General features: G+C 37.5%; 1 protein-coding gene across 1 annotated transcript; it reads left to right on the top strand.

Moving 5' to 3' along the window:
- Positions 1–61: 61 nt before the first annotated feature.
- On the top strand, positions 62–26,155 carry LOC111331085 (ATP-dependent RNA helicase DHX8). The gene is made up of 25 exons (XM_088741590.1): positions 62–223; positions 4,018–4,103; positions 4,504–4,579; positions 5,695–5,798; positions 5,923–5,967; positions 9,195–9,244; positions 10,044–10,115; positions 14,107–14,190; positions 14,543–14,648; positions 14,738–14,836; positions 14,938–15,048; positions 15,170–15,264; positions 15,880–15,982; positions 16,428–16,512; positions 16,951–17,048; positions 18,621–18,768; positions 19,097–19,284; positions 19,863–20,478; positions 21,144–21,301; positions 21,564–21,704; positions 21,905–22,117; positions 23,760–23,969; positions 24,101–24,297; positions 24,824–25,171; positions 25,459–26,155. The coding sequence occupies exons 1-25, from the start codon at positions 67–69 to the stop codon at positions 25,508–25,510; spliced, it is 3,642 nt and encodes a 1,213-aa protein (XP_088597716.1). The 5' UTR covers positions 62–66; the 3' UTR covers positions 25,511–26,155.
- Positions 26,156–26,916: the final 761 nt, after the last annotated feature.

Here is a 26,916-nt window from a genome sequence, read left to right as displayed (position 1 = left end):
CTTTCTAACAGCTACTTCATATTATTTGAAGTTGCCATTAGGGTGGCTACAGTTCACGCGTCATACATGATGCTAAACGTGACACCAGAGGCAAACTCTAGCTTCAGCAGTTTTTTTTTTTTTTCAACCATGGAAGAACTTCAACAGCTCGAACAACTATCACTTGTATCTAAGATTTGTACTGAATTGGACAATCACTTGGGTATCAATGACAAAGATCTAGGTGAGGTTGTTGAATCGTCTTATTTAGAAATCTGTATACGTTATTTATTTCTTATTTCCTTTTTACAACTTCAAATAATGACATCAAAACAGTTTAAAACTACAATGAAACCAAGAGGTGCAGCCGATTGTTCGTGGTTTGACTGCAAATATTTAGAATTAAGCTGAATTTATTTGAAGGATACGCACATTTTGATCGGTTTATACTTATGTTCAATCGCAATTGGAGGTCATGAAAGGTACCACCGCACATTATCAACCTTTTTGGGTTCTGTCCTGGTGTACCGGTTCACAAGGGAATCACCATTGTTCTTTCTTTGTTTAGGAGTTATTGGTTAGCTATTGTGTATTGTTTGGTCTTTTGTATTGGCTCTTGTGAACCGGTACACGAGGACAGAACCCCTTTTTGCTTCTTTATTTTTATGGGACAAATAGCTTCCATGTTGCCATGCATCTGTAAAATAATAGATCTCAAAGTACGTCAAAATGTGATAAGAACAAGAGTGACAAATACAGCTACACAAAGTGACCCTTTTTTGTCCTCTTTTGATGTCATCAGCGATCGATGACTTAATTTTTACAGAGATATGGAGATTTGGAACATGGTCGCTCACAGGTCAGGAAAAAGTCAGGGAAAATAAATTCCTTCAAAATCTGGGAAAGTGAGGGAATGTCACTGAGTCAGGGAAAATTTAGGGTACAGCTCAAAGATAAGGGACCAAAATATGCTCATCAAACATGAATAGTAGGCGAATAAGACCAGATGCATACTAGTCTTGACAAAAGAGCAGAGACGTCTCTTCCAAGACCCGTTCATAGGGTAACTGGTCAAGTTGCCTGAGAGTCATGTCACATGAAGTTATGTCGCCTGCAACCTGAGTCATGTTGCAAAAAAAATTTTTAGTCATGTCGCCTGGAAAAAAAGTCAAGGCGCCTGAAGAAACAAAAGACCTAAAAGATCAGACTTACAGTTTGTAAATAGGCACTAAAGTCAAGAAATCTTCATTGCTAAAGCGCAACCACACCATGAAGATTCAAAAAGGGTTGTTCCTTTATAACAACAAAATGAAGCATTGTTAGGTTGGTATACATGTACCTGTTTCATACTCACACAAGTTTCTTATGCTTAACAAACTTTATCTTGGTTTCTAACAATACCATGAAGACTTTGACTACACAGTAATCAATCCTATTGTCAGAACTGAAATATGTTTGGGTAATAATTCTTAAGTGCTCATTTTTCATGTCAAAACAAAATTAACCTTTTCACTGTACGAGAATGAAGTAGGTTTTTATCAGTGAGTGTGATTGGTGCATCATGGAAACTTTAAAGAAAAATCTTGGCTATGAAAAGAGAGCATTTTGTAGTTTAAAGCAGCAAACTATGCCCAAAACTAAAGGTGTTTTTTTTTACAGCTCCTGTCATGATGCTTCAGAAGGCGATTAACATCTTGAACATTTCATAATAGCCTAATGTGTGGGAAAAAAAACTTCTCTCAACAGAATAATCTGATAGCTGACAATTAGGCATTATAGATAGTTTGAAGTAAAATATTTCTCTGAGGATTGTAAAACAAAAGCCATTTCCAAAGCAAGTTTCTTTGAATATACAACAGTGTTCATGGACACTTTGTGATCTTCCTGTTGACTTACTACACCGTAGTTGGCGGCAAACAGAGCAGGAAGTTTGTTATTAACACTCAACAACAGAAACCTACAGAAGAGCTGAAACTTTTCAATTGCCAATATTTTCATTGCAACAATAGGAAAAAGATGTTATCTACCAGAGCACGACTAACCTGCTAGTTTGAAAGAGGTATTTTGACAAGATTTTCTGTCTGTAAAGCATAACCAAACACAAAATTGAAGAATTTGTAAGGTAGGTCCAAACAGCATCATGATGTGATCACATTCACAGCTTAAATATCAGACTTAGATATTATGTTCTTGCATGGACACAAAAGTGTACAAATGCAAGAGATTTAACTGGGAATTAACCCCTGACATGCAAAAGACGCAGAGACCTTCCAATGCATGAATTTTTATTTGTGTCATCCACCAGCCACAAAGAAAGGACAAATCTGACATGCCCCTTCTGGATAAAAGTGTAGAGAGTTTCAAGTTATGCTTAAACAATAGAGGATACCCTGCATGGTGAAATTTGAGAGAAACATATCCCTGAATGAGAAAGCTGACTCAAAAACTTACTAAATATTAGGCTTGTGATCAGTCATAACTGCTAGTTTACTTGTCTGACAGCCACCCAGGTTTTGAGAGGAGTTTTCTGTAACTTGGCCTCTGTGCAGCACTTTAAGAAAATAAATGCAGTTAAAAAATAAAGCAGGTTCTCGATCAAATTTGCAATTTGCTGAATGATGTCACATACACAGTTGGTGTTATTTTCTGTAACATAGAAAATGCTTAAAATGGCCACCTCGCTGCATTCTGATTGAGTGTGACCCTTAAGAATGTTCACTGTACTGTTCTGCAAGAATAACGGATGCCAAGTTAACCTACATACAGTAGCTTTCAGTAGTGCTATCAGAACTGTTTTGCAATTGTGATGCTGAAGGGCCAGCATGGTAGTAGCCTACAGAGTCCCTGTATCATTTAACTGCTCTGTACATTATATGAGGGAAGTCATCTTTCCTGGGCCCTCTTCATGATGAAAGATGGTAGTGATGTTGATGTTGCTTAAAATGCATGTATGTTTACACTGCTTAGTACAGTTGACAGATTCCTGATGCGTTCATCATTTGTGATTCTTCTATTTTCATTGTTTTCTGATATTCGGACTATATTAGATTTCATTGACATGAAAGGTGTTGGATTGCTAGAATTTTGTCAAACGAAATTGAACAACAAGCTATTTCCAATTAACCCTTTTACCTTGTTGTGCAAAAAAAACTCTCAATTTGTGTCCACTTTACAGCCTGTAGGTGACATGCTGAAAGCATAAAGTTGTGGGTGGAGAGGGTGGTTGTGAGTGGCAGTTGGAAGCCATTATCAGGGTTCATTTAAGATTATTGTTAATTCAGTTGGTCAAGGACATTTTTATCTGCCAGGGGAAAATCATGGAATTTTACAATAATTGTATGACTGGGGCAACCATGTGGAATCTATTTGTTATTTAGGAACTGAAATATGGTATATTGAGGTCAATTTGTTTTGTTCAATATAAATTGAAATGAGAGTGGTGTATCTACTGGACAGTTCTGTATACCTTTAAAAAGTTGGAGGAATCTAACAGATTTCTAATATTTTGAATAATAACAATCCAAGACAGATTGATATAAGCAATTAAGGGACAAAGTTGCACTTGTTTGCCCTCAGTTTTGTTTCAGGTTTGTATTGTTGCTTACTTCACTGGAAAACCCATGCATTACATGCATATCCATTTCATGAAACTAATTGTCGAATTGATATCCATATGGTTTCACTTGGCAAAGAAGATTTTACTGTAAATAGACAGAACCATGTCAGTGTTATATACCAATGCCACTGAAACTCTGTAGGACTGTAGAGTATCATTTTGTATTGTAGAGCAAATTTTTTGGAAACAAGGATCTAGGCACCATGATATAGATGTATGTTGAACATTGTTCTGACTGTGGCGAAAAGACTTCCCCATATCACTACTATTCATTGTTAATACTGTAGCTTCATATAAGACAGACAGATCAGTAATAATTATGCTTTCCAAAGTTTTTGAGTAAATGTGTATCTGAAAGATTGTCTCAATCATTTATGGGTATTTTTTTCAAGCTGTTTCTTTTTCTTTTTTTGATTACTTAGCTGAGTTTATAATCATGCTAGGAGAAAGGAACACTACTCTTGACAAGTTTCAGGCAGCTTTAGCAGAAAATGGTGCTGAATTTCCCGTAAGTGATAGTGCACTGTAACAGGAGGGTTTGACCTACATGGAAACTGAAACCTGTTAAGGATTTCATTATGTAAATGTTATGGCTTAAAAAGTGCCTGTGCCCCCTCCCCCCTGAACAGCCCATCCTTTAGTCTTGAGTAGCAAATTCAAAAAAATTAAAAAACACTGCACAGTACATAGTCACATACTTTATTAACTTTATTGATTAAAAAAAGTGTAATCAACTTTAGAAATCATTTAATAACTTAATTCCATTCTTACCTGTACCCCACATAAGAGCCTAAATCATGGTATGTAACTGGCCAGATAGAGGATAATGATTTTAATTATTATCAGATAGTATCATATTAGAATTATGCCAATATTATAAATAATTTTCTGCATGTTTACCTTTGTAGGACTCTTTTGCATCCAACTTGTTGAGACTGATTCAAAAAATGAAACCTAGATTGGAAAAACGTGATGATAAACCAGGTTTGAAGTGATATTCATGTAATTGATCTCTAAGTGTCTTTATCGCAGAGTACCTTCAAAGACTTATGATGTTAGAGTATTTCATGAGGTTTAAGTTCCCTAATGTAGGGCTTACAAATTCTAAGTACAGAATTGGACCTTTTTGCTAACATTGGAGATAGATGTATTTATTAACTCGCTAAAAGGGTACAAGCTACTCACCATAAGCTCATTAAAATGCAAAGTGTGAGCTTTAAAATGTACATGGATATACAGGTCTTAGTTGCTCTCCAAGTTTTTCATTCTTTTTCTTCTGTGTCATCACGTAAGGATACAGCAGACCGTTGCATGTGTCCTTCACAAAGAAATTGTTTACATGTAATTTTATTTTAATAAATTCACGTGTTTTATGATCCCTGATAAGGTTTTTGGAACATAACTTATAAGATATCAATGGAAAAGTTATGAAATTCACTATCCAACAAAAATTGTTCTGTTTTAGCTTGATGTAATTGTAAACCAACTGAGCAAACTAATTGTCATGAGTGTCAAATCTGACTGTCCAAATAAAACTTGTACACAATTTCTGTCTTGAGGGGTTGGTCTTCAGCTGCTTTACAGTGTGGAAATGTTAATTTTGTTATTCTTATTGGTTTCATTGCAATTTTTCTCCAAGTTCGCCTATCAAAATTTTAGCAGTAGATGTTATGAAGGAGATCATTGCAGGAGATCAATTTTGATAAAATGTAAATCCCTACCAACAACTGTTTTTATAAGTTGGTATCTTAGGAGTATCTGTGATGATTACATGATTTAAGTTCAAGAACTAGGATGTTTTGCTAGAAGTGGGTCAGTCATATAATTATGTTGACAATTTTTTTTTTCTTTTTTTTTTTAATAAAATGTGTGCCTTTCAATAATTTTATTTCATGAAAATTTTCTGAGAAACTGTTTGTAAAGTTTGATAGAATGCAAAACTCAACAAAATTGGCCCTTGAAGGTCCACCATATCCCCCCAATACAGCATTTTTTAGAAGTATGTGTCAACTGGTGCACTCTATAGTCCTGTTTCAATGGTAATAAATATATAGAAAACTAATTTAAAATTAATGTTGTCACTTGTTTAATGATCCCAGATTCCTCTGTTAATGAAAACAAAGTTGCAGCTGCAGTGCAGATAAAGAGAAAGGCATTCCCAGGACTTTGCATACCAGATCAAATGAGTGAGAGTATAAGTAAAGTAAGTAAAATGTATTAGCAATTAGACAGGATTAAATATCCTATTAAGTGCATAATTTGTGCATTTTTGGCTATTCAAAAATTTTTATTTTACATTTTCTTGTGTGTGGTTATCTTTTGGTTAGGGAAGTGAAGATGATGAACAAGTGGCATCATCAGCTTTAGGAGAGGTGGGTATAATTTTTACATAACATGCATTGTGCAAAAGTTATACAAACACCTGTCATCAAATTTTCAGGCTTTTTATCGAACTTTTGCCTCAGACAGGCTTCCATGACATTTCTCTGAGTGTTTTGATGTGGCTGTTGTTTGGATCCATCTGAAATTGGGTAGATTTACTCACAGGGGATGTTAGTGAGTCTCTAAATTTCAATAGGTTTCCATTCCTGAAAATTTGTTAGGAAATTTTAGAGAAAATTTGCTTTTCATAGTTAATGCAAATACTGTATTATAATTGTGAAGGTAAACTACTTCATAACCAAACACATGGAAATTCCAATTGTGATTTCAATCACCAAAACAAATTGCAACCATGGCAACATTAACTTCCATAATGTTGATGCATTTTAACAAGTCAAACTAAGCATGATTTCTTTTTAACAACAGTTTCCAAGAAAAGTTTGTGAAATATTTAAATGTGTACAAGTCAGCAAAAGTGTGAATAGCCTTTATGACATGTGATCGCTGATGTTTTTTTGTGGCAAAACATTCTGGTCCTTGAATTTCAATTGCATAAACATCTCTTGATTTCAGTCACATGTGGTGATCTGTAGTATCTAATTTCTACATTTTTAAACTAGACTATGAATGGAGAAAGATAAAAAGAAGATTAGCAAAATAATTTCACCAAAAGGGATTAGGCAATCATTGTTGCTTGCATTTGACCAAAAACCATAAACAAGTTTAATCATAGAGTGTTTTAAAAGTTGCTTTAAGTTGGGAAAAAAAGAGTCAAAATAAAAATTGTTAGCTCCCAGAACTGAACCAAAGGTCTTTTATGGGCAGCTGTTAGATAACCCCCATTGAAATAAGTTTTTGCTGAGAGTCTCTTGAGACTACTCAGGATGTGTTTCAATTGGCAGTCAGCATTTATAGTTTTTCAGAGTTTTGACATAACTTGACAAGTGGTCACCAAAAGGTGTGAAGTGTTGGCAAAACTTCAAAAGCACAACCACTTTGTTTTTACGTGAATTTGCCTCATGTGAGAGAATTATCACGGTACCAATACTTACAATACCTTGATTGCCTCGAAATTTGGTCCAAAAACCCCCAGGATACAAATCTAAACAAATTGTGGGGGTTTTCCATTTTTTCTGATAAATCTCCTACAATGGCCTCTGACACAATGCATATCTGTAACATTTTGATAAGCAAACATGACTAGCAAGTAAACTTCAAAGCAACCCATGAGAACATTGAAAAATCCCCACACTGTTTAAAAGACCAACCCCTCAAGATTGACAAGGGAAAGAAGTTTTATTTATGCATCCAGACTCTATTAATTTGCTTTATAAAGAGACTGTCCATTTCAAATTTTCATGCTTCAGCCGGTTTACAATTGGATCAAGCTAAAAAGAAACAATTTTTTCCTGACAACACAAGTCATTTCATAACCTTTCCATTTGTATGTAGTTTCTAGTTCAGGTTAACAATTTTTATTTTGAGGAACATCCAAGAAGGTCTACTGTATCCTTAAGCAAGCTTTGAACTCTGTCATCAGAGTAGTCATTATGTATGCATACTTGTATATAGCCTATGATTCATTCTGAGAAACTCAACTCTCTGAAGATGCAATTTCTATCAAACTTGCTCTTTATATCAGCATAAATCTAGATTTTTGAAGTTAAAAAGGTCAAGTTAAAAACCCGTCAATAAATACTTCTATTATCTTCCAGGCTGATTGCCATAACAACCATGTTAAAAGAGCACTTGATCAAAACTGCATGGTGTTTAGACCCTTTTTTCTGTGTCATCATCCACTATTTTGAATTTTTATGTGGATTACCTTGTCCCAGATTCCTTTTCCTGGTTACTCCTTCCCCATTCCCCTTTCCAAGTTTTACTTTCCATTTTTATCAGTCAGGTGATAATTCTTAAACCAAGATAAACAAGTCTCTTGTGCAAACAAAGTTTTAAATTTTCTTGAACTAAGTTTGGTTGATGTGAATATTTATGTGATCCCATTCTGTTCAAGTATTAATTAGAAAAGCTAGAAGGCAGCTTGATTTAAGCTCAAGTCCAGTTAAAAATGAAAATAATTGCATAAATGTAAGAAAATTTGTGTCATGTAGCCATTTGTCAAGCCTTTTGTCCTTGGGTTATTGTTTTGTGTGTAAGAAGGAAATGATCCCTTGAAACAGTGGATTGAGATCCTTGAAAAGGCCTTGCATATGAAAAAAAAGTGATGAAGCTAAAGTGGGAATTGCAAGATTTTAGGGTAACAGAATTGACATGAAAAACAATTAAATACATGTCTGAGGTAATTTAAAAAGTCAGAGTCAATATTTAAGTACCTCCGTATCAAGAAATGGTCTATTGTTCCAGCTCAACTTTACACATTAAGTAGTAAACAATAGTCCTTTTACATATGATGCACGATCCTTCGCAGTAGATAGCGCTATTTATGCAATAGCAAAAATCAGACCTGAAAAAAATCAGGCCTGTACAGGATTCAAACCACTGACCTCTGCAATACTAGTGCAGCGCTCTACCAATTGAGCTAACAAGCCAACTGGGAGCGGGCCGTTAAGTGGATTCGTAATAAACCCGTGATGATAAATCAGATACAATGAATATAGTGCTGAGGGACTTTGGCCGAAGCGACGCGAAAAAGTTTGTGACTAATCGCAAAAAAATTTTGGCATCACAATCTAGCTATTTTGGAAGAGTAGGTAGTGCATAAATTTGCAGACGACAGATAAATTGTCACTGGAGTACCCCAAGGGAAAATTAAATGCTGATTTAGCCGCTTCGGGGGAAGTGGGTAGCGTAAATTTGTCTTGTCGAGTCAACTCTCAATGGTCTACCCCAGGAAAAAATTGACCGCTAATGTGGCAATGCACACATCGAGAATTCAAAATACGTTATGTGTCTCATTCAGACAACCTCTCCCCATATAAATCTTTCTCCAGAAACTGTCATAGTTCTAAACTAAAGTTGTCATAGTTCTAAACTAAAGTCTAGTCTTTCTGAGCATTTAAATTTCCCACTCGTAAATGCTAATCAGAAGCTTCGACAAATCCCTCGTGTGTTCTGAAGCTGTTGCGCCATTGTTCAAAAATGGCCATATAGGGTCATTTTTCGCCTGTCTAACAAAGCCTATTGTTATCAAATTTGAGCCACTTTTCTTGATACGTCAAACATGACATGTACATTTGTGAGTTACTTACTCTTTCAGTTAGAGGCTTTGATGTCCAAGGCTAAACATTCAACCTCATATACTGACAGGTGAATTACTTTCAGTGTAAATATGAACTTACTGACTGGCCAAGAGGGCTGAATAGGAAAATATTTTGGCTCAAGGTCATGACATATGGACTGAGAGCAATGAGGGCTGTGTGCCATGACCTTGAGCCAAATTCAGGCAATAAGTATTTTTATCATATGAACACTGACTATTGAAAATCTAACTTTTGTTTCAGCCTAAATAAGACCCAACATATAGGGACTAAAAAACAATAAACTTCCCTTTCTTTGCAAGTCACGACAATAAAGATATACCTATCATTGAAAAACGTGACTTTTTACTCTCTTTTCCTTTTCTTCAAGTTTTGAAACAAATGCATGTGAGTGCAGGGCTGCAGGGGGGGCAAGGGTATAAACACTAATTGACTATACCCCTATCATAAGATAACTTATCATATGACCTGTACAGCCCTGCAGGTGCAATCCCATAGAAAACCATGTGTGGGGCCAGACAGGTCATAATAAGTTATCTTATGTCAAGGGTAGTCAATTAGTGATCATACTCTTGCCATGTGGCCCTGTACTCAAAGGAATTTGTTGCAAAAACTTAAAGAAAAGGAAGAAAGAGAAAAAAAAAGTAACAGAGTACATTCCTAGTAGATCTGTTCAACAGATTATATTGACATTTGTTTCAGCTGTGTTATGTTATATTGATGATCAGTAGATCATAACATTGATAGCAAATGTTTATCTTTGGCTTTTTTAAGGTAAATACAGTACAGTACAGTACACTAAATCTGCATTTTGCCATGACTAATAACTGTAGCATGTTTAATTGTAGCAAAAAACAGAGGAAGAAACAAAGTAGAAGCAGAAGTAGAAGCAGAGAACGAGAGTCAAAGAGGGATGAAAGGTTTGAATCCATTGTCAGAACCTCTCATCTTAAGATGTAGTTATGTGGCCATGTGTATTGGCCAGTGAACCCCACATGGCTCAAAGAGAGAGACTGTAATCATTATCCTAAAACTGCAAAGCATTAACAATGATTACACCCAGTCCTTTGTAAATGAGGTATTAAGTAGCTACAGTGTATGTGGTTCCATTATGAGAAACACACTGTTCTTGTGCTGTTTTTTTTTTCTTTTCTCTTTTTTTCTGTGAGTATATATATCTTATTAGACATTTTGTTGTGTAGTATCGCTGAGTATTTTTACAAGTTGTGCTATATTTGACAAGCCCATGGGGCAAGTCAAAATACAAATAACAAGTAAAATAGCTTTCCTTTGCAATTAACTTGTCGACCAAACATGGTGGGACTTGCTTGGCACTTCCTTCCCAGCCCTTTATTATGGATTTAACTATCTACATGGATATTTGCAAAATCCTGGTCCTTCTCCAGCAAGTTATCGGGGCTTAAAGGAAAATTATTTACGATCTTATCCTTCCCACTTCAGTTCTTTTGTCGACTCGCATATTGTTTATTCAAAGAGTCATCTTTACTCTCTCAGAAAAAGCGCTGCATCACAAACCCTAACGTCTACTCTGATATCTTTTCTAAGGAATCTTGGTTTGCTTCGTGCCTGTAGAAAGAGAGCTGGCAGACTGGTTCACCTGAAGAGAGCAAAGCAATCGAGAGTCATTCCTTTTATTTTTAATTCCCGGCCGACTCATGCGTGAAATGTTAATTTTAATTTTAGTCACACAAGAACCTGAACACTTCGACGTATTTCAACTTTGCCCTCACAGCCAAGAATCATTCCTTGTTGCATGGTAATGAACACAAGATCTGTCGCTAAAGTGGACACCTTTCCTGCCCTTGTTGCTGAGTTGTTGACAAATAACTGCAACCTGTGTTTTTCAACTGAAACTTGGCTAAAGCCTATACATCCAACTCACATTGTTTTCCCCAATGGATTTTGTATGATTAGTAAAGACAGATTAGATCGTCCTGGAGGTGGCGTCGCTGTCATTTGCAGAGGAGATTGGAAAATCGAACGACTTGATGGTCCTCTTTCCAGTGATTTTGAATGTTTATGGCTGAGGGTTTCAACTACTAATTCTGTCTATTATGCATGTGTTGTTTACCATCCTGATGAGTCCTCATATCATCAAGAGGAACTGTTGGATTTTCTGACGACATCTTGTGAACATTTAACAACTGTGGATCCGAACTGTAAACTCATTATTGCTGGGGATGCTAACCAGCTAAAATACAAGGATTTACTAGTTCATGCTTCGCTGTCTCAGATGGTTAAAAAGCCGACCAGAGGAGAAAATATCTTGGATGTTTTTATAACCAATACTCCTTATCTGTGGGAGAAGGTCAGGGTCTTTGAAAGTGCTATTAGGTGAGATCACAACATGGTTATTGCATATCCACAAACATCTGCTAAGGCTAAACTTAGCAGCATACAGTTTAGAGATGTTAGAGAACATAGGGAAATTCATATGGCCTATCTGCTTGAAAGCTATGATTGGCAGGAGGTTTTTCTGTTACTGACTGTGAATTGAAGTGTGATGGGTTATCTAATACCCCTTGGACCATGTTTAACGAGTGCTTCCTGCTGATTTCTGTTCATATATCCTCAAGGGATCCTCCTTTCATTTCACCATTGGTTAAACATCTTTTGAAATTTAGGAACAGGTTGCAAAAGAGATCTAAACCGCTCCCTGTTGGCCTTGAGGACAGAATCAACCATCTTATTAGGGAAAATCAACGACAAGCTGTCAAGCAGGATTCTTGTATGTCCGGTAGGGGTTCGCGTGCTTGGTGGTCCACTGTCAATACCATTACTGGAAGAGACACTCAGCCCCAGTGGATGAGCTCAGTTATTCATCCAGACACCATTAATAAATATTTTTGTAGCGTAAACTCTGATCCTGAATATATAGCCCCTGCACCAATTGATATTCCTGATGATGCGAGGATACCTACAATACCTCTTCACATTGTAACACACTTTCTTTCTAAGCTTAAGAGGACTGCTTGTGGCCCGGATGAGCTCCTGCCCCTGTTGTCACCGATGTGTTTAACAGCTTGCTGCAACAACATAAAGTACCATCCTCTTGGAAGATGGCAGACATCAAACCTATACCTAAGGAGTCTCCATTGACTTGCTGCACCCAGCTTCGGCCAATTTCTTTAACTGCTATTATCATGAGACTTTTTGAACAGTTGGTCTATAGGTTTGAACTTTCCAGTATTTGCAATGATTCTCTTGATTTAGATAAGTTTGCCTATCGTGGTGGCCATAACTCTACTGTGGCATTAATTAAATGTCAACACACATGGTTAAAGTGGCTTGATGGTAACGCCGATTTTGTCAGAATTTTTTCCTTTGACTTTAGTAAGGCCTTCAACTCTGTATCACACAGTTCCCTCTGTAGTAAATTAAAGCAAGTTAACATTAATCCAACATTATTAATTGGCTTATTAGTTTTTTAAATCATAGAAAGCAGAGAGTTGTTGTTGATGGTCATAGTACTGAATAATTATGTTTCTATAAGTAGGGGTGTTCCTCAAGGTACAGTCCTGGGGCCGGTCTTATTTTCTATTTTTATTAACAATATCAAAGCTGTTAATACTAATAAGAATCTTCTAGTTAAATTTGCTGATGATATAACTATTAGTTTACCAAACGAGGCAAATGTAGGCATAGATGAATCCGAAACAGAAGTCCTATCCTTTATTGAATGGTCCAAGAAAAACTGCATGAAAGTCAACTTGATGAAAACTGGGAACTTCTTTTATGAGGAAAGACTTCCAAGACGCCTCCTGAACCACCCGAGATCATAGGGAGGAAAGAAAAACTGAAACTATTGGGTGTTACCTTTGAGCAAGTGCCAGTTAATTGGGACACTCATATTGATTATCTACTTAGTAAGGCTAGCAGTAGGTTGTATAAATTATTTTAAGAATATGTAAATATTATGGCTACTCTAGTGAGAATTTGGACTAACTTTTTCAAAGTTTGATTCTTTCAGTTTTTACATATGCTATTGAGGTATGAGGGTGTGCATTTTATTAATGTTTAAGTAGAATTGATAAGCTCTTTGCCAGGTGTTATAAGTTGGGTTACTGCTTAAAGCAGCACAGTATCTTGGATATCCGTTGTAATAGACTGAGATAAGAAATTATGGCAAAGGATCTCTTCCACCAACACTGCGTTGAGCGATCTCTTACCTCCCCTGAGAACACGGCAGTTGAAACTAGGTCGCATAATTATATTTTACCCAAGGTTCAGACAAGCCGTTTTAAATCAGTTTTTATTAATAGATGTCTTTTCAATAGTAATTAATACCTTTTCTTTTTCCTTATTCATTCTATTCATGTTAATTGTTGCACATCTGTTTGCTTAATAATTCTTAATAAAGACCTTTATTATTATTGTTATTATTATTATTATTATTATTATTATTATAAAATACTCAGCAATAAGACACACCAAAATGTCTGACAAGTTATTTATTATCCAACATGCCAAATTGTTACTTCTGTGTTGGCAAATTTCGCGAATCTTTATATATGAGGAGTGTGTGACACAAGTATGCGAAGTGGAACGGAATTGATGCATTGTTGTGTTGCTGTTTCTATTTTCTACAATAAATGATGAAATTTCATTATTATCAAACTGCTTCTCTTCATTTGATTTATCTTATAAAACTGGGATCATTCCAACTCTTCCTCTTCAGAAAAATGATGTAAATTGTCTGGCATTTTGTTTGTAACTTCAATCCAATTTGGCACTTGCAGAATGTGAGAAAACCTGTCTAACTGGTTCTCTGGAGTACAATTGCTGTATGAAGACATTATTTGTACTCTACAGAGGGTAGTTGTATAATAAATACATGTACTAATTAAATGATGTGAAAAGGAATCTTAAGTTGTTGTTACATTGTTATAGAAGAAGACCAAGGTCACGATCTCGAAGTCCAAGGCACAACAGAGACAGACATAGGGATGGAGATCGCGAGGGAGGAAGGAATAGGTAATTAAAGAGATGGGAATAATGACCTTCTGTTGAACTAAATAATGAAATAGTATGACCCGCTAGGGGCACTTCTGACTTGTGGACATGATTGGAAGTATCGACCATTCTCTTAGAAGTAATCTGATCTGTTTCATTAAAACTTTTCCTGGCTCTGGCATTAATTTAGCATTTTACTGGGATTTGAAAATTTGATAGCCATGTACATGTACTCCTGTTACATGTACATGTAGAACAGATCTCTGTCAATATTCTTCATAGAAAGATATTGACCAATTTCGGTCAATAATTCCTTGGTAGAAAGGCTAGCAGCCCTAACGGAATGGTAACAGACCAGTGTTTTATGCAATAGGAGAAGGAAAAGTAGATCTCCAAGTAGAGGAAGGAATCACCCAAGAGACAGACATGGTAGTAGCCATGTGGAAAAAGCCCCACCTACAACTCCAGTTGTGAACCAGGTATGCCTACTGAGATTGTATGCAGAAATTATCCTTTAGCCAGTGTGAGGAATGTTGTGATATCAGTTTCTATGTTTTGCTGTCTTCAGATTTACAGTGGAAAAGTTACCACTGTCATGCAGTTTGGTTGCTTTGTTCAATTGGAAGGATTGCGAGGACGACATGAAGGCTTAGTGCATGTGTCACAGGTAACTTGTTGGATGGTGGAGTGGTTGCTTTGATTTGTAAAACCAGCTGCGCTTGAATTATGCTGTAGTTTATCCATGTACTTTGTTCACTTTTTTCAAAGCTGCGCCGTGAAGGTCGAGTAGCTAATGTGAGTGACGTGGTGCATAGAGGTCAAAAGGTTATGGTAAAAGTTCTCTCCATGGCTGGTAGCAAGATAAGTCTGAGTATGAAGGTAAACACCTTTCTATTTCAAAGCTAGTGTGGGTTAGTTTGGGTTAGAACTTAGGGATAAACATTCACAATTTTGAAGAAATTTTATGCTTGATTTTTAATACCATTGAGTACTCCCTTAGGATGTGGATCAAGAGTCGGGAGAAGATCTGAATCCCACCAGGTCTAGACAAAATGTTGGAGGTGAGGTCAACAACATGGCTAGGAACCCAGACAGGTACAATGTAGATATTATAATTATACACAAACATTTCACAGAAATGTTTGTCATCAAATAAACATTGTGCTTTTTGAATAAGAGTGGGTCATTTAGATCTATAAATTAAATGCTAGATGATGGTAAACAGCAAATGAACAAATGCATATTTAGTGCTTGTAAGTAACTCTCATAAAAAATGTAGCAAATGACAAATTATTTTATCATATTGTAACACGAACAATGCTCATAAGTTGCTCTTAGACTAGTTCATCAAGTTTAAGTCTCTAGTTTTAAGTTAAAAAACTAACTACATGTACATGTACAAACTTGTGGGCAAAGTCGTGTATTTTGGGGGCCAATGAGACAATTGCCATCTGATTAATAGAATAAAAAATCTCCTCACACAAGATTTGATAAATAATTTTTCAAGCCAGGTATGTCAAAAAAATATCACATCTTCTTTGCCTGTCTTAAGTACTGGTAACTCTGTCTAGATTAATTTTAAGTATTTTTTCAAGCCGAGACAATTGCTATGGTTGTTGTGTAACAAAGTTATGATTTCCCTCCTACTGTGTATTGAAACAGTTTACACTTGGTCATTTGAATTGTACTGATGATAAGTTATTTTTGCAGACCATCTGGCATCCCTGTAGTCCCAGTCTATGAAGAAGAGGAACCAAACTCCAGGCGAAAAGTTCAGAGGATAACGTCACCAGAGAAATGGGAAATAAAACAGGCAAATATCATATACATACTGTTACAAGAGTTGGTAGAATAAGATATAGGGTAGATTTAGATCTTGTTAGTTAAACAGAGCAAAAGATACATGTCTTGTAACAAGCATGGGACAAAGAAAAAGATCAGAGTTTCTCATATTGAATCGATTCCTGACCTTTGAATAATGTGCTCTGCTGCTCAACCCCTGAGGTACAGTGAAGTCTGTTGTTAATTATGCTTACGATGCTATCAACATTGCAGTATGCAGGGCTTGTGTCTCTTGTGAACCAAGTGATCACACTGGTGACAAGACAAATAACATTAATTTTTCTCATTAAGATTCAGGAAGTAACAAAATCCTTTGTATATTTTTATTTTGGGTGTGCGCATCCTAATAACTTGATATAAAATTGATCTGGTATCAATTTTAAACCAGTGCAGGGTTGATTTTGTTTTAATGATAGCTTATCTCAGCTGGTGTATTGGACAAAGCAGACTACCCAGATTTCGATGAAGAGACTGGTATCCTGCCCAAAGATGATGATTCAGGTAAGCGTTGTTGATTTACCCCAAGGCATGCAGTGCCAGTATTATCTAGGCTTTCATTGGTTAAACTAAAAAAGAGGAGAAAATAGGACAAGGAATGTTGAGTCTAGGTATGTTTATCATTAGCCTATGTATGTCAGTCACGAATTTAGTCAGCCACGTGGGCCACGTTTGTTTCCACGTATAACACACAAAGAACTAAAATACCATTTTACAGCAAATAGACTTCTTGTAAGAGAAATGTGAATACCATTCCCACGGTATCTTGGTGGTACTATTAAACGATTCAAAATTCATTTTAAATTTGATTTACTGGAATACAGCAGAAGAGATATGGGTTTAATGTTTTTCAGTTTTATCTAATAACATTTCTGCACTCCCTATCAAATCTGCCCTTTTTTTGTTTACAGTTACATCTCATCATGACTCTTTTTCTAACAGATGAGGACATTGAGATTGAAATAGTTGATGAGGAGCCAGCTTTTCTGAGAGGTCAAACAAAATTGAGTGTATCTATGAGCCCTGTAAAAATTGTGAAGGTATGACGACTAATCCAATGGCCAGGTTTATTTTTTATTTCGGTTCTTTTAGTGCATCCACGCCCACATGGTATGCAATAAAGCACCTTCATAATCGTAAGGATTTCAGTCCTTATCTTTATAAGCGTACTTCATGCTGCTGCAGCTGTTATGAAATATCTACCAATCTCCTTAATGGCTGATAGCTTTGATTAGCGATGGTGTAGAACTTGCAAATTGAGACAGGATCTGTGTTATATATTACAAGTTGAGACAGGATCTCAGGGTTCTCATTAATTTAGGAAGTAGACGGCTTGCTTCACGAAGCGGACGGTTGACACCAATTTATTTTCATTACTCTATACAACGCACGCACAAATTATTTCACGAAAAGTAGGCGGCTCAGAAATCGAAGTAGCCGGTTCTTGAGCCAGCGGCCGGTGTCCTAGAGGATTTGGACCCCTCTAGAATTGGACCCCCCGTCCATATTCGCTAGCGGATTTTTATCCCCCTCCGCGGATTTGGGCCCCTTTAACAAAACTGAGTAAAAACATTACCATAAATAATTTTCTAATAGAAATAATAATTCAGAAAGTAGGCTTTCAAAGAATGTTTTTTTAATTGTAAAACACACGCGTAGACGTTAACTTTTTCTCAGCATTGCGTCTCAATTTAAGATTTTCGTTAAATTAACCTGCAGCTGCAAGTTTGTTGTTTACCTCTGGAATGAAAACGAAACGTAAATTTTGAAATCGTTTGTTTGTTTACCAGTTCTCTTGAAAAAGTGTGAAATATAAAATAATAAAAACCGTTGAATGCATCAAAGCTTCAATTATTGTTTGTTTTGCTTCTGTGAAATACCGATTGCTCGAATCTCGACTTTTCGAAACTTCTGATAACTCCAACCAAAAGCCTTTAGTCAACGCAATTTTTCGAAATAAGTTTTATTTTCACGAAGGTTCGAAAAAATCGGGAATTCGCTGTTCATGTTCCACAACTGATATTCGTTGCTCCGCCTACTTTGGTTTTATACGGTTGAACAATTTACTTCTTTATTAAGTTGTTATGATGTTATTTTAGGCGCACAGTTAAATTAACATCGCGTTGCGTTTGTGCTTCTTGCTACTTACCTGTTGAATGAAAGTAATTAAGTTAAACTTGCAGTCTTTTTAGCGCTCTTGTCAAGTTAAAAACAGAGTGTTCGGTAGGGTGAATTAACAAAAAGTAGATGGAAGACCATAAGTCACCGCTAGACTCTTCGCATCAGAATAAGAGAGGATTTGTTATGAGTTTCAATAGTTCCAATCCAATAGTTGTCATTTAATTCACGCGTAGGCTATTCTACTAACTTAGATAAATGTGTCAGAAATGAAACGATATGTGCGCTTTTCTTCGTCAATTATAGTACGCAATCTTGTGTTGAAATTATAACGGACATCACCTAAAAGCTTGCAGTTGGAATAAAAAAGGAATGTTTAGTGGGGGGTCCAAATCTGCGAAGGGGGGTCCAAATCCGCTGTGACACCGGCACTTAATTAGAACCCTGGGATCAGTGTTACATATTAGCTCACCAATTCACATGCCCTTCAACAGAATCCTGATGGTTCCCTACAAAGAGCGGCCATGACTCAAAGTGCCTTGGCCAAGGAAAGAAGAGAACTTAAACAAGCCCAAAGAGAAGCACAGGCAGACAGCATTCCAAAAGATCTTGGAAAACTGTGGATTGATCCTGTCCCCGATGGTGAGTATTAGCTACCTCTCTCTTCGACTGTTTTAGCACCCCTTCCGGGAGCTGGGAAAGGCACTTTTGGCTAGATTGAAATACATATATACTACTAATATCCCGAATGCTCTAGGTAATAGTCCACAAATTGTGTTGTGGTAATGTAAAGTATATTATGTGCTCTCCTTTTTTTGGACTGCTCGATGACAAGACTACCCATTGTTATGGTATGTACCAGGAAATTTAGACTGGAAACGCTAACGGTATAACTTGGAGTAGAAATAGAAACAATAAGGACACTCAGTATCCTGAAACCATCGGTAATATTTTTTTTGTTGCTGCTCAGTGGACGGTGATAAACCAATCTTCGCCCAAGATATGCGAGGAGTTGGATTGACCAATGAAGATATGCCTGAATGGAAACGGGCTACATTTGGAGGGAATAAAGCTTCATATGGAAAGAAAACGAATTTGAGTATATTGGAACAGAGGCAAGGATTACCTATCTACAAGCTTCGTGAAGAATTGCTAAAGGTTTGTTTTTTGTTTTTTGTCTTTGCTCGCCATAGCGGTTTTCAGTGAGGCCCTCAAAATTAACAATGTAAAAATAAGTAACTCGCGTAATTAACAAGTAAAAACTCACGGTGGAAGTATGAAATATGAATATCTAAAATATGACATGAACAGAAAATAATAAAATCGATGTGCAAGAATGACACACTAACGGAACCTATTAGGATTCAAAATAGGTTTTCTAATGTGTGCACCTCATTGAAGTTTCTCCACTTACAATTTGATCCCTTTTGGCTTTAAATGTATTGATGGTAAAGAGAGGTTTGTTAAAGTATCAGCATTTAAGTTCAGGTAACAGTATTTGACCGTTCTGACGGTATCTTACAGGTTGGTTATACTTTCATGGATATCCATGTTTCTGCACCGATCGGTTTACCTTTCGGACGAGAGGGAAAAGGGAAAACTCGGTTTAGTGTTTAAATATTCAATTATGAAGTATTTTGTGGTTTGTTGATCGAAACAAATAGCAGGGTTAGGGATGGCCAGATTCAACCTTTTCGTACAAGGCAACTCTTTAAGATGTTTTTCTGTTTTCAAAGGCCGTGATTGAAAACCAAGTTTTGATCGTCATTGGTGAAACTGGTAGCGGGAAAACAACACAAATAACGCAGTATCTGGCAGAGGAGGGCCTTTTAAGCACAGGAAAACTTGCTTGTACTCAGCCAAGGCGAGTGGCAGCTATGTCAGTCGCCAAACGAGTCTCAGAGGAGTACGGCTGTCGACTTGGACAGGAAGTAGGGTACACCATACGGTTTGAAGACTGTACGAGTTCCGAGACCAAGATTAAATATATGACGGACGGTATGCTGCTTCGCGAGTGTCTTCTCGACCCGGATTTAAATCAATACGCCATAGTGATTCTCGATGAAGCACACGAGCGCGGGATAAATACCGATGTTCTCTTCGGGTTGATGAAAAAAACCGTGGAAAAGCGATCCGATTTGAAGTTGATTGTAACCTCGGCCACGCTGGACGCAGTCAAATTTTCTACGTATTTCTTTGAGGCTCCCATTTTCACGATCCCAGGACGGACTTTTCCGGTCGAGATTTTGTATACAAAAGAAGCAGAGACAGATTACCTGGATGCATCCCTTATCACCGTCATGCAGATCCACTTGACTGAGCCACCAGGAGATATTCTTGTGTTTTTGACAGGTTGGCGGCAAAAGCGTACTGTGTGTGACTTTGGGGTCTAAAGGTCATTAACGGGAATAGCTAACATATCGAGTTTGAATTTTGAGCGTAAGCGTAGACCGTTAAAACAGGAAAAATTATGAAAAATAAATAAATAGATAAAATAAAAGGATAAAAAAAGCAAGGAATATAACGTGTTAAGTCTCCTTACTTTTTTTCCGTAGTAGCTTTGTCGCTAACGGTCGTTTTAACTGGCGCTGTTTTGGCGACTTCCTTTGTAATGGATGTGGTGATAGTATTCAACTGTGTATAAACAAACACAGTCATATACAGTTTATACACCAGTTGATTGGAAGCACAACAGTCGTTCCAAAGAAAGTCGCCAAAACAGCGTTAAAAGGACCGTGGCGACAAAGCGGTCACGGAAAAGGGATAAGGAGACTTAACATGTTATATTCCTCGCTTTTATTGTCTTTTTAAATTTTTCTGTATTCTTTTATATACAGTTTTTCCTGGCGTCAGTTTTCCGGTGACGTTATCAGCTGATTTACTAGTCCTGCATTTGTTCAAAATTGCAAACTAAAGGATACTTTAATGTCGAGGCACCGTCAACTGGATTTGCCTCCGCATAAGTTCAGAAGGAGACCATCAGTGGCCCTTAACCTGTTTCCTTTTCTGTTTTTCAGGTCAAGAAGAAATCGACACTGCATGCGAGATTTTGTACGAGCGTATGAAGAGCTTAGGACCGGATGTTCCTGAGTTGATTATTCTGCCAGTTTATAGTGCTTTGCCATCAGAGATGCAAACAAGAATATTTGACCCCGCACCACCTGGCAGCAGAAAGGTACAAAACCAGCTACAATAAACATCTTACAATCTGTGAAAGTGTAGTCTGATCGTCCGGGTGAGTGTAGTCCTGAGAAGGATTGTTGTCGGTGGTAGCGACTGACGTTTCGACAACCTGTGCGGAAGTCATCATCAGAGTCAAGTGACTAGTTGTTGTCAGTAGAATGTTCCTCCATCAACTTTTGCTTTTGACAGACAATTAAAATTAGCTGGTACACGATTTACTTTCATAGGTGGATTTTGTCTTTTTCTTATCACAGGTGGTAATTGCCACTAACATTGCTGAGACATCGTTAACAATTGACGGTATCTACTATGTGGTTGATCCGGGATTTGTGAAGCAAAAAGTCTACAACTCCAAGTCCGGAATTGACGCTTTGGTCGTCACTCCCATCTCGCAGGTTCATATCTTGTGTGCTGTTGTTTTTGCATTTTCAGCTGTGGTTTTTTTGTATGTCCAACTGCCGTTTTTTTTGTTTTTTTTTTTTAGAGCTGTTCCGCAGCACTAACTTTTCGTATCAAGAGACTTTGAAATAATATGGTATCCCAAGCATTTCAAACTGTACACTCAATATTAAGTCTATTGAAATAACTGTTATAGGCTCAAGCTAAGCAGCGCTCTGGCCGAGCGGGAAGAACGGGGCCTGGTAAATGCTATCGACTGTACACGGAGCGTGCGTACAGAGATGAGATGCTGCCGACCGCTGTACCTGAAATCCAGAGAACTAACTTGGCAAGCACTATACTGTCGCTTAAGGCTATGGGAGTCAATGATTTGCTTTCCTTTGATTTTATGGATCCACCGCCCATGGAGGTATTGTATTGTGTTCCTTTGTCACCGTGAGGGTGCTGCTTGACCGAGTTTCAATTGGGAAGCAAAGATTTTGCTTCTTTAGGCTTGATAATTTAAAAACTTAAGCCATCCTCTCGATCGATTCAGAAGGAAAATTAAGACCAATCGTGGCCCGGTTTCTTGCGTTTTTTTTCCGGTGCGTGAAGCTGTTTCTTCTGTATCAACTTGAAGTTCTCTTTGGCTAACTAGCGCTGTGACCTTTCTTTCTGGTATAAGTCATTATAGTTTTGCTTTGGTTTTGGGACACTTGATTGAAAAGTTTTCGATTGAAATCCATTGAAATAGTCGGATCTTTGAGTTTCAACTATATGGGCAACTTGGATCTGTTTAAGTGTTGGAGTAATGTCGAGTTTTTCATGGACAGTAATAGATTTGGAAGAACGTATCGCATTGAATATTTAAACGACGAGGGACTTTTTCTGTGTTTACATGGCGAGTTGGGAGTATTTAAGACATTTGTGCCAGCCTTAGATGCAGTTAGGTGGCTGAACACAGTTTTTGATACCTTTGTTTCTTTCACCATTTTCTCTAAAACTCTTGATCTCTCGGTCACTAAAACAGGCAGCAAGCAAGTTAACAACACAAACTTTGTTTTTTTGATAGTTAAGCTGACGTATGTTCCGTTGCCATGGCGACGTGAATAGATATAAAGAGGCAATTAAAATCGGTTTACTTTCTTTGTAGAAAATCTAGTCATTAGATTTTCTTTATAACTTACATACAACAAGCTTCTAACGATACTCACAAGTTGACACCGTTTTACTAACAATTTAACAGAGAGATCTTCAATTATTCCTTGTTGAAGGTTCACTCGATTCTCTAGAATTTCCTTTATTTAAAATCAATTTTTTTTCAATACTCCAGTTACTTATTTCCTAAAGTATTTTCGAACCAAATTTCGTGAAATAGGCATATTTCCTAGAAAGCAATTTTCCATTCATTCGCAATTTTTTTTACTTACTACGCATGCGCTGCATTTAACTGGGTTCTTTCAGTAACAACGAAAAAGCTGAGAATTGCTGGGTTCTTTGCACCGTTAACTTTTCTAACATGTCTTTGTAATAAAAGATTAAAGCCCTCAATACACTGCGCCAATTTTTGAGAAAAATGGCACAGATAGTGTGGGTACGTGTTAAGTAACTAAAATGACCCATTTATTGGCGGCATGTTTGTTTTTTACAATCCTTGTGCGCGCGCTGAATTGCATCAGCAAAAGCGCGCGCAAAAACTGTGTTGAGCCACCTGAGGTGTTGGTTTAAACCACTCCCATCGCCCAATAACAGCGTCCCGAGTTCTCAGGTATTTCATAAATTGAGTTCTAGTTCTAGCGTCGTTTGACCACGAAATCCGATTATCAAAGCGTCAAAGGGTGAGTTTCACGAAGAATAAGAACAAACAAAGGCACAAGTAAAGTGTTTGCTGTTATGTAAGTTTGTTCTTATGTATAGATGAGTTCTATAACCAGCCCCTGTTCGGGAAATGATCCCACGCTCCACCCCGAAAACGAAGATTGTAGTCGAGAGGTAGAGAAGCGGAAATTGGGCAAAATTTTTGGTGAAACCAGCCTTTATAGAAGTCGATTTAATAAAAATACTATTATCAGACCATGATTTCAGCTATGGAACAGTTACACTCACTTAGCGCCCTGGACGATGAAGGCCTGTTAACTAGACTTGGGAGACGAATGGCGGAGTTTCCACTAGAGCCACAATTGTCGAAGATGTTAATTCAGTCAGTACATCTGGGCTGCAGTGACGAGGTGCTAACCATTGTTTCCATGCTGTCTGTACAAAACGTCTTTTACAGGCCCAAGGTGAGTAGTCTTACCGGAAAAAGTCGTGCCGTTACAAAAACAAGAAGAGACGCATTGCGTTTCAAAGTTGACAATGCGATTTAAAATCAGGTGTAATTCTGACGTGCTTTGTTCTTTTTACTTTTTTGTAGGATAAGCAGGCTCTTGCTGATCAAAAGAAAGCTAAGTTTCACCAGGCTGAAGGAGACCACCTCACATTACTCGCTGTCTACAACTCGTGGAAGAACAACAAGTTCTCAAATCCATGGTGCTTTGAGAACTTTGTGCAGGCGAGGTCACTGAGACGAGCTCAAGACATCAGAAAACAAATGCTTGGCATTATGGACAGGTACGAATGTGTATCTAGAAGGATTCATACATGTACGAGAAGAATCCGCCCAAATATTTTATTCTGCCGTATCGAAGATTACAGAAGTGTCTTGATCCGTAAAAAAGTAAATGAATTGGTTGTTCAACCATCGTGCAGTCCCTACACTAGAACCACCTAGCTCTCGAGATCCTAAACTTTAACCCGATCTCGTTTCCAGTTTTTATAGTCAGTAGATATTGAGACTCGCAATAGCGTAGTGGTTATCGTACCGATTTTTTGTATCGAAATGTCTGTATTCAAACCCTAGCCAGTGTTATTATGTTTTGTTCTGGCACAACGCGCTTTGCATTCGCAATATGGTATGGGCGAGCTGTTAGAGAAACTTGACGGGCTTCCCAGGGAAAGGGAATAAGAGGGAAAAGTATTTTGCGATGGACTAACATCCCGTTCAGAAGAGGTGATAATACTATTTATCGCCGCCTGCTACAGAAGCCGAGATAAACTCCAGCGGTTTGGTAGTTAATCATGTCAATTTTATTTTTAGACACAAGCTTGACGTGGTGTCTTGTGGCAAGACGACATCCCGGGTGCAAAAAGCCATTACGAGCGGTTTCTTCCGCAACGCCGCCAGAAAAGATCCACAGGAAGGCTACCGCACAGTGACGGATAACCAGGTGGTGTACATTCATCCGTCCAGTGCGCTGTTCAACCGGCAGCCTGAGTGGGTGGTTTATCATGAGCTCGTTTTAACAACCAAGGAGTACATGAGAGAGGTCACTACTGTTGATCCTAAATGGCTGGTTGAGTTTGCGCCCGCGTTCTTTAAGATGGGTGATCCCACCAAACTGAGCAAGCGTAAAAGGCAGGAGAGATTGGAGCCGTTGTACAACAGGTGAGGATTGGCATTTGTAACCACTAGGAAACCGTCACCTTGTTTTACAGTATACGTGACCTGTTGTAGCCAGTTAGCATTGAAAGTTCATTTATAAGTCAAATCAGAATAACGGTATTTGGAGCATAGGCTCTAAATGTTGAATGTTCCGTTGTCTATATGCAATTTTGAAAGGGTGGGAAAGAAATAAAGAATTTTTTAGATAAAGTTAGGAGTGTGTTTGTTTTAAACGCCGTGTTTCGTTTCGTGTTTTTTTTTTTTTTTTTTTTTTTTTTTTTTTTTTGCAGATACGAAGAACCAAATGCTTGGCGTATTTCTCGTGCCTTCAGGAGAAGGTGAACATTATGCTTACAATGGTAACCAATGTGACCACTTGTCAACTGATCATGAGGCTGAGCTCAATAAACTGCTTGTAGAAGATCTGTTATCAATATCATTTGCGGTGTATTTCGGATGGGAAAAAATATCACGTGAATGATCCTTTTTTTTATTTTATAAAGAAGCTAACTTCAGTGTGTCTTATGTGTTAACTTTAACTGTCACACAAGCCAGCCGAAATGTCTTGATCATATGACCCGTAGAATAGAATCTTTACTTATACACGATAAGAATTAAAGCTAAAAAAGCGTGTGGGGTCGTGTACTTAATAAAATAGTATCTAGCCAAGTATTGATTATACTAAGACACATTTCAAACTAAATAAGAAACTATAATATAGTATTTCGCGTAATCTCATAGAAAACCGTAGTAAAAGCTGATGTGTGTAGGGCCGGACAGGTTGACGTCACCCGGTCCGGAAAAAGCCGTCCGGTCCTAGTGCACTTGTACGGCTTTGTTGCCAAAGAAAAAAAGAAAGAAGCATTGTTCGCTTCTGTTGCAAAAATGAGTGACAGCAGCAAACAACAATGAGAAAATAAGACACTTTTTTCAATGAATTGTGAGTTTCTTGTTCTGACTCGAAAAAATAAAGGAAAACTTTTCATTGTGGAATCTCAATTTTGGTTTTCCCGCGCCAGTCTTTTCAAGTTAGAACAAACTTTTTCGAATTTGTCAAAACGTAGTCAGTGTTCAGATGTTGAAATGCTTATTGACTGAGTTAGGTCGGGCCGGACGGAAAATATCCGGCTTGAGGTCATGGCGTATGGACCTTGCGCTTGCGCTTGCTTCATTGAGAAAGCGATGTTAAAAATTTGAGGACGCAAGGTGTAACCTGAAATCTTCCACATACAATCCTTTGGGAAATCAGTTTCTGTATGACGGTCGATAAGGCGATCAATCAACCGTGGAATTTTCTAACGTTTTTCCTAACCTAAAAATAAAATGTATCCATGTTCTGTAGCAAAAAAAACCAGCAAATGGCTAATAGGGACTTTAAGATACGGTACGGTGAATCTGTACTACGGCTACCTTGGCCGCGATGGACTAGGGTGAGTAAGGCGTATTGCCCGCCAAATACGAATCGTTAAGCTACAGCGACACTACGGCGGAAGCTAAGAGCGCAAAGCGTTGTTGTGGAGTCACTTTAATAGCAAAAATTTCATCCTTCAAGGAAGAAAGAGAGTTAATCCGTCTTTGTTATGAGATGAATTGCATTTGTGATGACGAATTTTTGTTGCTTTACACTGGCTACGAATCACAAAACTTAGAACTTCCGTATAACTCGTTCTCTGAGTTTGACCTCGAAAATTTTAGGGACGACGAATGTTTGGCACAGTTTAGCTTAAAAAAAAAACCCCACATAGCGG

Source organism: Stylophora pistillata, chromosome 12 (assembly GCF_964205215.1).
Source record: "Stylophora pistillata chromosome 12, jaStyPist1.2, whole genome shotgun sequence".
NCBI classification, from domain to species: domain Eukaryota; kingdom Metazoa; phylum Cnidaria; class Anthozoa; order Scleractinia; family Pocilloporidae; genus Stylophora; species Stylophora pistillata.
The sequence above is the reverse complement of the archived record's forward strand: the minus strand, read 5'-3'. Positions and strand labels throughout refer to the sequence as shown.

Excerpts from the sequence above, each read along its gene's own strand:
- LOC111331085 (XM_088741590.1), top strand. The coding sequence starts at position 67 with ATGATGCTAAACGTGACACCAGAGGCAAACTCTAGCTTCAGCAGTTTT. Across the intron at positions 15,049-15,169 it reads AGATAAGTCTGAGTATGAAG|GATGTGGATCAAGAGTCGGG; the intron begins GTAAACACCTTT and ends GTACTCCCTTAG. Across the intron at positions 22,118-23,759 it reads TGGATCCACCGCCCATGGAG|ACCATGATTTCAGCTATGGA; the intron begins GTATTGTATTGT and ends TACTATTATCAG.